This window comes from Arvicanthis niloticus, chromosome 14 (genome assembly GCF_011762505.2).
Source record: "Arvicanthis niloticus isolate mArvNil1 chromosome 14, mArvNil1.pat.X, whole genome shotgun sequence".
Lineage (NCBI taxonomy): Eukaryota > Metazoa > Chordata > Mammalia > Rodentia > Muridae > Arvicanthis > Arvicanthis niloticus.
In genome coordinates this window covers 36,991,626-37,004,725 of record NC_047671.1, presented here as the reverse complement: position 1 = coordinate 37,004,725, position 13,100 = coordinate 36,991,626, and the positions used below count along the sequence as shown (strand labels likewise).

At 35.9% G+C, this 13,100-nt stretch overlaps 1 protein-coding gene across 2 annotated transcripts in view; it reads left to right on the top strand.

The window, feature by feature from the left end:
• The window catches only part of Prr16 (proline rich 16), a 275,207-nt gene that overhangs the window by 163,822 nt on the left and 98,285 nt on the right, over positions 1 to 13,100 (top strand). The window contains exon 2 of one of the 2 annotated variants that reach the window (XR_004608212.2): positions 3,959 to 4,861. Coding sequence is in view for 1 of the 2 variants with exons in the window: in XM_034517635.2 (XP_034373526.1) it covers positions 3,959 to 4,714 (756 nt within the window). In the remaining variant the exon portion in view is untranslated. Of the gene's footprint in view, positions 1 to 3,958; positions 6,413 to 13,100 lie in introns of those variants that run through there. The other variant, XM_034517635.2, reaches the window with a different exon arrangement.

The window sequence follows — 13,100 nt, the reverse complement described above, 5'->3', positions numbered from 1 at the left end:
GATTTATATAGAAGGAGGGATTTAAAGTTTTTCTTTTACTCCTCTACATGTTAATACTCAGTTTTCCTAAGACCAATTTGATGAAGACTTTGTATTTCTCTAAGGTATGTTCTTGGCAACTTTGGGAAAGAAGAAATATACAGATTTATTTTCTGGGTACTTAACCTCATTCTAGTACTCTCTGTGTATGCTTTAGAACAATATTCTACTGTGTGTTTTGCCACGACTCTGTAGTGCACTTTGACATAAGGAGTTTTGTACCTTCAGCATTGTTCCCTTTGCTTATCATTTCCTTGGATAATCAGAGATGTTTGTGTTTTCACATGAGTTATGAGATTTTTTTTCTAGATCTGTTAACAGTGTTATTGGTAATTAGATGAGAGGTTGCTTTAAATTTGTGGGCAGTCTTTTTATAGTATGGGAATTCTAACAACATTATTTGTCCTGATGCTAAACCATGGGAGGACATCATGCTATCTTTGGTATTCTCAACACTGTTTAGATTTCCCATCACTTGGCTGATAGTGTGTGCATACATGTTCATGTATGTATGCACATATGTGGGTGTTAAAGCCAAAGGTTAATGTCAGGTTTCTCCTCAATAATTCCTTATCTCATTCCTTGAGACAGTATCTCAAATAACACAGCTAGACTGGGTGGCCAGAGCTCTGTATGTGGATCGGTCACTAAGGGATTGAACTCAGAGCATAATGCTTGGGTGAGAAGTACATTTCCAACTAAGCTATATCTCTCAAACATTTCTATCACAAAAAAATATGAATTCTTTCTCAATATACAACAGTGAAACCTCCAGGAGACCCAACCTACCCTGGCAACTCAAGTTACTGCAAGACTTGGTACAACCTCTCCCACTAAAGCCAGACAAGACAGCCCTGTCAGGTGAGCAAGATCCACAGGAAGGCGTCAGGGTCAGCTCCCACTCCAGTTGTTGTGAGATCTACATAAGACCAAGTTGCATGTCTGCAACATATGTGCTGAGGGGCCATAGGTCCAGCCCTTGTATACAAGGTTGGTTGGTGGTTCAGTCTCAGGGAGTCCCCAAGACTCCAGGTTAGTTAATTTTGTTGGTCATCTTGTGGAGTCCCTATTTGTTCCGGATTCCCCATTCCCTCCCCCAAATTGTCCACACGACTTCTAAAGTTCCTTCTAAAGTTTGGCTGTGGGTCTCTCAATCTGTTTTTGACACCTACTGGGTGGAGAATCTCAGAGGACAGTTATGTTAGGCTCCTGTCTGTGAATCCAGGTTGACAGATACAAATATAGCCTTGAAGCCTGAGGCTTCAATGTAGGTGAAGGAAGAAAGCAGGCCAGCAATGTGTCCATATAGATCTTCTGAGGATAGAGAAGCACACCCACCCCCAAATTGTGACTAATGATGGTAGTTACCCCTTATTGTTTCCTCCGATTGGAAATAAAGATATGTACTCTTTATTACTATCTCTGAATTCTCTCTTCTCTGTTACTGGGTCTCATGATCTCTCAACATAGTCCTTTCATGTTATAATTGCTTAATTTTTATGTTCTATAATACTTGATGCCTTTTTGTTTCTCATACATGTCTCTCTTTGTGTGTGTGTGTGTGTGTGTGTGTGTGTCCTATAGTTTTACTGTTGAATATTGAGAAAGGATTTATACTTCTTTTGTTTTGAAACTATGTGATTTATCTGAATTTATTTTGTATTTCTGTTATAAAAATATATATTAACACATTTTTCCTTTGAGTTCCATTTCTCTCACTACTGGGGCTGATTTCGAAGTGTGTGGCACTCTATTGTGACACTCTCCACAATGGAGCTGTTTAGCTAATGCTCCATCTCTTGTCTCATTGTGCCCTTCAGCAGCAAGGTCTCCATTAGAGTTCCCATACTCAATTCTCTTTATCAGAGGATCTTTCTCAGGCTGTTTCTGAAAGCATCCTTGAATCATTGCTCTCCTGCCAATTAGATCTGTCTGAAGTCTCAGGAAGGCTGCACCCACCCACCGTATCTCATGGGGTCTCAGAACCTTTGTAATATCTAACATGCTGTTGATCACTTGGAAGTCACACTTTCACTATTTGTAGTCTACAATCTCTAAGTATGTGTCAATGACAGGCGATCCCACTAGGTTCCGTGCTCCATAGAAGCAGTGTTAGTTTCTGCATTTTTTAATCTGCATTAATAGTCATGGAGGAAATGAGAATACTGAGACAGAGAGCAGCCAGGAATTATCACATCAGGCTTGAGGCAGTAATTTTTTATCAGGTTCATGGTTTGTTTTTTTTTTTCATAATAGATGAGGCTTTTGTTTTCTTTGCTGTAGAAATTTAACAGACTAAATGCTAGAGGTAGTTACCCCCCACCCTACCCCCACAAGGGAAATAGAGCCCAGCCTCAATGAGCCAAGTTGATTTCTTACCTCTTGCATCTATTACCCATCTCATGACAGCAATTGCTACATGTGTGACTAAGAACTAAAAAATGTGTCAAGAACCATATGGTTCTCTATGAGTAAGGTTTTTTTAAATATTTATTTTAGAATAATTGAGCAAGTTCTAAAATCATGTCATGTAGCTATCAGAGGAGGAAATGCTTTTGCTCACATTTGACCAAAAGAAACAATCCTCGAGGCATTTATTAATAAATGTTTCCTGAGCCCTGTCAGTGCTATCACTACTTTACAATTCTATAGGAAAAAGCAGTCAAATACCCTTTGGCTATTGAAAGTAGACAGGATCTAAATGAAAAAAAAAAAGTATTTTAATACTTATGTTGCTATTCAAAATGTAATTCAAAATTATGTGAATACTTTACATTTAAAAAAAGCTTTCAGTGACTATTTAATAAATTAACTTGACATAGAGTTGCAGGAGAAGTAGAAACTCTTAAAGATTGACTCCTGACATACTTTTTTTTTTTTTTTTTTTTTTTTTTTTTTAGATTTGTGGACATTGGTTTGGTGGGGGGAGCATTTCATGAAGGACTATTGCTCTGTACAAATGTTCTGTGGTAGAAAGTAAGTTTGTAGTTATGAGAATTTAAAAGAAGGTCTAAAAGACATGGTTAAAAGGAAAACAAAAGAGAAAATATTTGAAGGGTCTGGAGGATTTTTTTAGACTTACAAGTACAGTTTTACAGTAGAACCTTTTGAATTAAAACAAAACTTTGACATCTACCAAGATCACCCTCAAAAACTACAGGATGGAGTATCAAAAAACATATCACAAAAAGCACAAAATGTTTTAAGTAAACTTATGATTTCTTGCTGGGGAGGATGTCTTACTTTGGGTTTCTATTGATATGAAAAGATATCATTACCACAGCAAGTCTAATAAGGAAAGGTTTAATTGGGGGTAGCTTACAGTGCAAAGGTTTAGTCTATTGTCATCATGGGGGGAAGCCAGGAGGCACACAGGCAGACATGGTGCTGGAGAGGTAGCCAAGAGTACATCTAGATCTATAGAAATCAGGAAGAGAGAGAGAGACACTGGACATGGCTTGTGTATCTGAGACCTCAAAGCCCACAATTAGTTACACATATCATCCAACAAAGCTGCACCTACTTCAACCAGGCCACATCTCCTAATAGTGCCATTAACAATGGGTCTATGGGGGCCACTTTTATTCAAAACACCACAGAGGCCAACAAAGGACAGTCATCTTATTAAAAGTATAACCATTATCCAAATTGTTTAGATTATTTTTCAGCAGAAAATAATAGCAGAGCCAAATAGAATAAATTGCATATTAGATTGTAGGCTTATGAGATTAGGATACCAAACATTCAATGGTCTCCATGTCTATATTTCTTGACTGAAATCTTGAGGGAGCAATGGAGTTACCTGGTCAGGATCAGTCAGAGCTTCTGTAAAAGCTCAAAGCTGACCAGAAAAGGTTTGATTTATGTGAACTTTACTTCAGGTTGGTCTTCAACACAATTACCTTGTCCTTTCCACCAGGTGGTTGACCAGATTGACACCCTGACCTCTGACCTACAGCTGGAGGATGAGATGACCGACAGCTCCAAAACAGATACTCTGAACAGCAGCTCCAGTGGGACAACAGCCTCCAGCATAGAGAAGATCAAAGAACAGGCCAATGCCCCTCTCATTAAACCTCCAGCACACCCATCTGCTATCCTGACTGTCCTGAGAAAGCCAAACCCTCCACCCCCTCCTCCAAGGTTGACACCTGTGAGGTGTGAAGAGCCTCAAAGAGTGGTGCCAACTGCCAATCCTGTAAAGACCAATGGCACCCTTCTACGGAATGGAGGATTACCCGGTAGACCCAACAAAATTCCAAATGGAGACATCTGCTGCATACCCAATAGTAACTTGGACAAGGCTCCATTGCAGTCTCTGATGCACAGACCTGAAAAGGACAGGAGTCCTCAGGCAGGGCCTCGGGAACGAGTACGGTTCAATGAAAAAGTACAATATCATGGCTATTGTCCTGACTGTGAGACTCGGTATAACATAAAGAATAGGGAGGTCCATTTACACAGTGAACCAGTCCATCCACCTGGAAAGATCTCTCACCAAGGACCTCTGCTCCCTCCTCCACCTCATCTCCCCACTTTCCCATTAGAAAATGGGGGACTGGGAATAAGCCACAGTAACAGCTTCCCCCCTCCCACACCTGCAACCGTGCCTCCTCCCACTGCACCAAAACCACAGAAGACCATCCTGAGGAAATCCACCACCACCACAGTGTGATATCTGCCATTTAAGAAAACGTTCTGTTTGTTTTTAATTTTCTATATGATAAACATAAAATAATAAGTAATGAGCACTTTCTACTCAAGCAATAAAAAGCCCAAATATATTAATCTGCATTCAACAAAGTGGCATAAAAATCACGTGGTAAGTATGCAGAATGACGCTTCTGTCCTGGACGTACATTGCTTTCTATGTTCCATCATCAGAAACTGCAGAAAATTGAGAATGTATGAATGCATTTTATTTTTTGTGATTGACCTAAGACAAACTGTGACCTTCAGATTTCAAGTATTTTGATTTATTATAAGAGCTGAGATGTCAGATATTTTGATTTGTTGATAAAGCCAGGGCAATTCATTCCATTCATGCCTAACTCATCTATGCATTGATGCTGTCATAATCCTCCCTTTGATCTAATGCTTTTTAATAAGAATTTTAATACCGAAGGACTATTTTATTATTTTTTCTAAAGATCTTTGTCAATAGTTTTGCATCATGAAATGCTGAGGACACTACCAAAAAGTTTATTTTCTATACTATACAATTTGAATCATGTGTTCAACTATATGTGTAATAAAATATTTTGAGCTTTGGAAATATGTCAATAAATAATAGTAAATAATGAGAAAGCCTAATGTTCCTTAGGATTAAAAAGAAGTAGAGGTTACTTTAACTCCCTGTTAACATTCACTGAAATGGGAAGCGAGTCCCCAAGAGTTTGAACAAGGTGACACTGATTGGATATCACAATTTGTAGAGTAAATGTCACAACCTGTTTGGTAAGTATATTCTTACAACAGTTTCCTATTATACACCTCCATTATGGTCCGTCTAGAACCTGCCATTAAATGCCTTTGATGTTGTCAAGCCTTCTCCCAGGAAACATTTTACATAAGTACATTAAAAGGTTGGAATTTTTGCCTTCTGTCTACCAGAGCAAGCTCAAATTCCATGAAAGAACACAGAATTATAGGAAGGAAGTTGGAGATATCTCTAGTCACAGGGTATGTTCAGCAATGGCCTTTCCCCTTTTCTCTTCTAAGTTGAAGGGTGTCAGGGGTTTTTGATGTCCCATATAAGAATCTCTTCTTTCTACCTTTTAGCCCAAGTCTTTCTCCTGAGTAGTATTTGTCAACTTAAGAAATTTAACAAATTCATAGATCAGTCAGAACCCAGTTGCACTGATTTGGACTGATGTGATGTTTTGCCTTGGAGATAAAAATTATTTGTCTCTCAAAAATCATTATGCGGTACAGTGCCTGCAAGGGGGAGGGGGGAGGGAGGGGGATTACTTACAAGGTAATAGTGGAGGGCAAGTGTTGGTGAAATTAGTGGACTGTGTGATCTGAAAACATGAGTAAGCTTCTCAAATACATTACTTTAAATTTTAAAACTTTAACTTTTGCTGCTAAAAAAGGTAGTCTTATGATTTAGACTATGAATATTCTTTGAAACAGCATTCTGTTGAACTATGACAATGTATTTTGGGAAAGACTATACAAAGAATATAACATTTATTATTTAATGAATGACTGAATGAACAAAATAAATGAAAGACAGAGACTGTCCTGTTAAAAATTTGCTTGGTGTGCTATTTTATCTTTTTGTATTGTACATGAGGGTAATGTAAGCTTAATAATCCAATATTTTGGAAAGATATAAGATAGTAATGAATAAAGACCATAATCTAGTATTTATTAACTGTATGATTAGTGTATTTAAGAGATACCACACAGGAAAATAAATGATTGAAATCTTTAATACTAAAACTATGTGTTCTTAACTTTTTACTCCATTCATTATCTTGAAATAATAATTACTACAGCAAAATAACTCTTTTAAATTGAATATATTAGTGCCCTGTATACTCCAACTTAGTGCTAGATGATTCAATTTTATTTTCTTTCTTTAGTTCATCTTTCTTTTTTCAGCAAGATACTAAAATCTAGAAAGTACCATATAGATTCTGATTTTCACCCATGCTGCTATCTGGGAACTACCTTGTGTCTCCTGGTGTCACAAATAGTTCACAAAACAGACAATATTCTTGAAATAAAACAAATTGAATGAACTAAACTTTTGAAATTGCTTGAATGAGGACATTGGCTTATATGTCTAGGTAAAAATCCATAGAGAACCAAACCCATCTCTTTTTTTTCAAAATATAGACCACGTTTTCTCATAAAATGACATCTTTTTCGGTTTACTCAGTGACTACACATATCTCTAAATAGAAATATTTATAAGAAAATAACTAAAATGTGTTGTCATATTTCAAATGAAAATGTCTTGGTCAGTAACCTATACTTTATCTTTTATAAAACATAATAATTTATGTATGAACCAAAATAAACAGTAAAGTAGTATCAAGACTAAGTGTATTTTAAACCCAGGTTATTTCAGTTTTCTTTAATATGGAATATACTGTATCACAAAAATATTTGCAAAATAATAAATTCACCATATTTACTTGAACCTATACTTTGAACCCATAGAAACCCATAAACAATGTAATGAGATTAAGATATAACATCATAATATTTTCCAGGAAACTTACAATTAAAATGTCACCAATGGGGAATAGTTTTTTGTAACCAGCCAACATTGTTGGCAAAATTGAAAACTTGTAGTACTCACCCTGCTTAATATGGATTATAGCATTAGGAAACATAATATACCATTCCATATATATGAAACATAATATACCATTCCTCGTTCTAAAAGAGGAATTTTCACAGATGGAAAAACTTTACTTATCTTTGTAAACGCAGCTTCTTGTTATGATATTCACTTGTGAACTTTTATTTATATAGAGTTTATCACAGAGTCTATGTCTGTGCTTTATTGCAGGTGTGGTTCCTGCTGTGTGTACCATGCCAGACACTGCTTATGGCAATATCCCCTCATGGCTCTGTGCCAAAATTTATTTCCATTGACATGGTCATTGTTAATTAAACGGAGTGTGAATGGCTTCTGGCTTTTCAATATAGACTAGCTTTTCAAATTTTAAAAGCTTTCATATTACTATTATAATAATTCCATATAATAATAACAACAACAAGAATTAAGGGGAATTCCTTTAACCTCCCAATACTTTTAATCATTTTTAAAAGGAGTAAATCTATTTTTTAAATCATTCTTAAGCCAAGTATTAAAATATTTTCAGAAAACACAAAGATATTCTAATCCATAAAACTTTCCCCTCTCGCAATTTGTTATGATTTTTTATGTTTCCTCATTAATTTACTAATATGCTGGGAAAAATGAATGTGTTAGGAGAGGTGGTTTAATTGACCTAAGAAAGCACTTACATGTGAAACATAATCTCCACTGCATTGCTATTGTTCAAAAAGTAAAGAACAGAGACACAATTGTTTTTGGCTTTCTTTGGACAGATCAGACTTCGATGACTACCTATGGTACTGGTTTTCAACTTGTATGTCGCAGTCCATCTGTGGAGCCAAATATCCTACATCTAAGACATTTACATTATGATTCATAACAGTAGCAAAATGACATCCATGAAGTGGCAACAAGATAATTTATGGCTGGGGTTCACTACAACATGAGGAACTTTATTAAAGGGTTACATCATTAGGATGGTTGAGAACCACTTACCTACAGAGATTATGACGCTATTCAGGTTTCTGTCTATATAGTTCAAGGCTCTGTTTTTGCTGTTATTGCTTTTTGTTTGTTTGTTTGTTGATGTGTGTGCATTATGTGAACACATTCTGAGTGGTTATATACTTAATTGCTTGTAATCAAGTCAGAAGCCATTTCTTGCCTGGATAAATTTTTGTATACTATACGTAGCTAAGACTCATAATGGTCCTGAAAATTCTGGGTTTTATTTCTCCTTATTCATTCTTGGGTAACATGTTTTCCTATCATGTACTGTTAAAATCAGAGCAAAAAGATTGCACTGCCATTTCCTTTGCTGCTGATTTCTAAGTGAGAAAATGATTTATGAGCCATGGAGTTTTTAAAAAGTCATATCACATAATTAGGTAAAGTGCTTGGACTATGACAATTACCAGGCATTACCATAAAATCACATGGCCTTTCCTGGGTCAATGTGTAGCTGTCGCACTACAATTAAGTTTTCAGAGTAAACATTTCAGAGTCTTAGAGTCATTCAATTTTGATAATTCTGAAGTAATGACAGGCATGATGCAACAGTTAAGGCGCATGGTGGTGTTTAGCATACACTGCAGTTAGCTTTACTCTTATGAAGCTGTGACTATGTGGGTGGCATTGCCATTTGGATAACTTCAATTTACTGTCCCTGTCTCTTAAAGGGGGAGATCTTTTTTTCTGCGCACTTTTATGTCAGCATGAGTCCTCAAGCTTTTTCATTCCCAAATATCATCATTAATTTTGTTCTTCAAGCCCTGAACTCCACAACTTCTGTGAAAAGCACAACTTTTCTTTATTCTTAGGAGTTATTAAACACTCAAAAAGAGTTACCTAATGTTATTTTGATATTCTTAATGTGTTTGATCTTTACAGGATATAATAAGGGATTTCAGACAATTTGGTGACCATCTAAATGGAATGAGTCCCTAAAAATGCAAGCTTCATTTTCTCATGTATAATAATACAGTGTCACCTCTCAGTTCTTCCTGTAAATTCAAATACTAATATTACAATTCTTTCCCCTAAGACAGTCTGATTCCATGATATTTATGATGATGACCCCCCATGTGTTACTCTCTTCACTAGTGTTTCCTTTATGAATTTCCTCTCTTTCATTTGGACCCGGAAAACTAAAATTGGGCTGGTTTACAATGGATCCTTTAAGAAACCAGAGCAATAGACCCCTCTCTAATAAGAGTCACCAATCTTTTCTTAGAAGACAACAGAAGTAATTTTTTATAATTTAAAAACATAAACTGTCAATTCTCATAACATCAAAGGGGATTTTTGTACCAGATAAATAAAGTGAGTAAAATTGTGTGTGTGTGTGTGTGTGTGTGTGTGTGTGTGTGTGTGTGTGTGTGTAATAGGTGCTGGTTCACAACAGCAACACATATGATACAAAATCCTCTAAGGAGTTTATTTAGTGCTAAATATGCTTCAAAATTGTTTTGTATGCATTACTTTTCTTTCATCAGATCTTTTTGTCTCCATAACATCTTGAGACCTTAGACGATGTCATTAGCTAAATTTTACAGAGGAGCCAACTGTAGTGCTGGAAACCTGCTGCCTAAGATGTTAAAGTCGTGTGTGGAAAAATACAAAAATTGTAACACAGGTAAATTTCCCCCACACCCCACATCCACTCCCACCTCTAGCATGACAGCATTGGTCATGCATTGTTTGTATATAGACTGTTGAATTTCATTCTGTTCTAGAATTTGCTTAGAAAGCTGTTGAGTCATATACACAGAAAAAAAAATAGTGCATATCTGCATTGGTCAAGGGTACTTATGTCTCCACACTACCTCAGAGCAAATAACTCTAATACAGTGGTTCTCAACCTGTGGGTTGCAACCCCTTTCAAAGTCAGACAACCCTTTACAGGAGTAATATATTGAACATCCTGTGTATCAGATACATTATGGTTCATAACAGTAGAGAATTACAGTTATGAAGTAGCAAAGAAAATAATTTCACGGGGGGATCACCACAACATGAGGATCTGTATTAAATGGCCACAGCCTGAGGAAGGTTGAGAATCACTGCTCTTGTATCTGTGCCTTCTGAGGCCCACAGCAGCCATTTAGAAAATAGACTGTGAGCATCCAAATTCATCTTCTAGGGCAGCAACAACCAAAGTAGATGGAACTGAAGACACTATGTCAGACCTGCATGCATCATTAGTAGCACTAGTCCTGTGAACTCATCATGCCTGTCATCATTTCCAAAGACTGATGGGTTTGCAATGTGTATAACCTGAATGTTATACAGACAGTCATAGACTCTTCTCCTTTTTATATGATGTAATGCTGCTTTAATTGCATCACAGTGAAGGTGTTTTGTTATTTTCATAAGTGGTGAAGAGAAAAACAATATACCTGACAACAGCAATGTTAAACACTCAGTAAGAGAAATTTACATCATTTTGTACATGTGTGTGCTGAGATTTAGATTTTATTTTAGCATCCAAATAATTATACATTATAATTCTTTCTGAGGCTACTCAACAACCTGTAATTTTTTTAAGGAAACATTTCAGAATTGCTTAATAAATTCTACAAACCCCCTATAATAGAGTGTTAATGTTTTTATTCCAGAAACCCAGAACTTATCAGATAGCCTAGGTTGACCTTGAACTTGTACCAGTCCTCCTGCTTCAGAGTCCTGAGTACAGGGATAACATGATTCAGGTTTAAAATGTATAAATAATGAACTATTTTGTATATTAGGTCCCTATACACGTAACTTTACTCTAAAAGATGCATAACCTAGTTTGACCACATATACTCATGAATATAAATTGTCGGAGAAGCATGCAATGCTACTCCAGAAATATGTTACTGGTAATGTAAATTGTGACATGTATATGTCCTCTTTTATATGATTCAGAATGATACTGTGTTATTATAAAACATCAATTTGAAAAGAGAATGTATAAATTTTAGTAACATTTTTTCCTCAACACCTAAAAGCATTCTGGATCAAATCATTTAACCAGGTCAGAGGTTTTGGAATGAAGACATGTGAGGCTGGGAATATAGCTCACTGATGCGTGCCCATAATACAAGGACCCATGGTTTGATCCTGACTAATAAACACCCTGGAAAACGCATAAATAAACAAAATGAAATGAAAATAATGGTGCTACTTTTTATTCCAGACTGTACTCATTTCATTCTGTGTTATAAAGCAAAGGGACGATGGCAGCAGAAGGAAGCTGTAATTGCATCAACACATGCTAAGGTGCAAGCTTCAGTAATTTCATTGGCATTGTTGTTGAAATAAAAAATGAATGAGGCAGCTTCAAGGTTCAGCAAGGCTGGAAACTTCAGGGCTGTTGAACACAAAATCACCAAATTTCTCTCTCTCTCTCTCTCTCTCTCTCTCTCTCTCTCTCTCTCTCTCTCTCTCTCTCTCTCTGAATATGTAAGAAACATCTCCCAACTGCCTGCCTTTTTTTCCTTCCTTCCTTCCTTCCTTCCTTCCTTCCTTCCTTCCTTCCTTCCTTCCTTTCTTTCTTTTCCTTTCTTTTTTATTTCCTTCTCTTTTTCTTTCTCCCTTCTCTTCCTTCCTTTTTTTTATTTCATTAAAGAGGTTTCGAAATAAGTCTTATAAATGAAACCTGGTACTTAATCATGCTACCCAGTTCCAGCCTTGAGTTACTTTTCTGCACGTTCCAAGCTTTCATAGCATCTTCTAGGTCACAGCTGACTAGACTATGGATGGCAACACTGCTAAATGCTGTATCTACACAGTAGTCTTTCAAACAGTGTTATGTTAACTTGCATGGAGTAGAAGCCCCGGAACTGATAAAAATAGATTATACACGCCACTCAGCTCAGATACATCTTCTTCCATTTTACTTACTCGCTCAGCTCCCATTCTTTTTCAGCTGATGTCTCTCTTGTGGTCATAGCACAGTAGCGATGTCTATTCTCTTGCTTTACCCATCCTTCCCCAACATCGTGAAACTGCACTTGCACTCTGTGTTATATCCTTTCACACATTTTATTCCATAGGTTATAAATACATCCATCCTCCAACACTATGCCTTAATAATTTTCTGCATCTCTGAATGCACCATCTGCTAACATTTTATATTAGGCCCTAATTATGTAATATGTATAAAATCTCTTTAGTAGTAGTAAAACAACAAATAAACATAAATCATTACCATTAATCTGTGATACATGTCAAATTACTCATGTTCTATACTAATCTGGTAAATGTATTTGTGTTTACTAAGGTAAATGCTAGTGACATTTTATCATCTCATTTATGAAGTGATGATTTAACTTAAATATTTTTCTAGTTGTCATTATTACTAACTATCCCTAATTATTTTCTTCAGACATTAGCAGATCATATATAAAAGTCTAAATTTTAATTTATTATACTTTTTAAATTAACAAGTCAGAAAATGAATATGATAGATATCTGAGAAAATACAGTAATAAAACAAATTGTAACTGGTTTAACAAGAAAGTATCTAATATTAACATAAGCAAAACCATTTAGCATAGGGCATCCAAAGTAATTAAAACCTAACATCATAAGGCATCTTCTAAACATGTTTGTTCAAATAAGAGATGAAATCATAGAATGTTCATTTAAAATAAACAGTCTATCTTTGTTTTACAAACATTATTTATTAGAGACATATACAAATCTGACATGATATAAAATATTAGCTTGTTTTCTCATAATTGCTTTTCAATGGGAATGACCATTTCAGTGACAT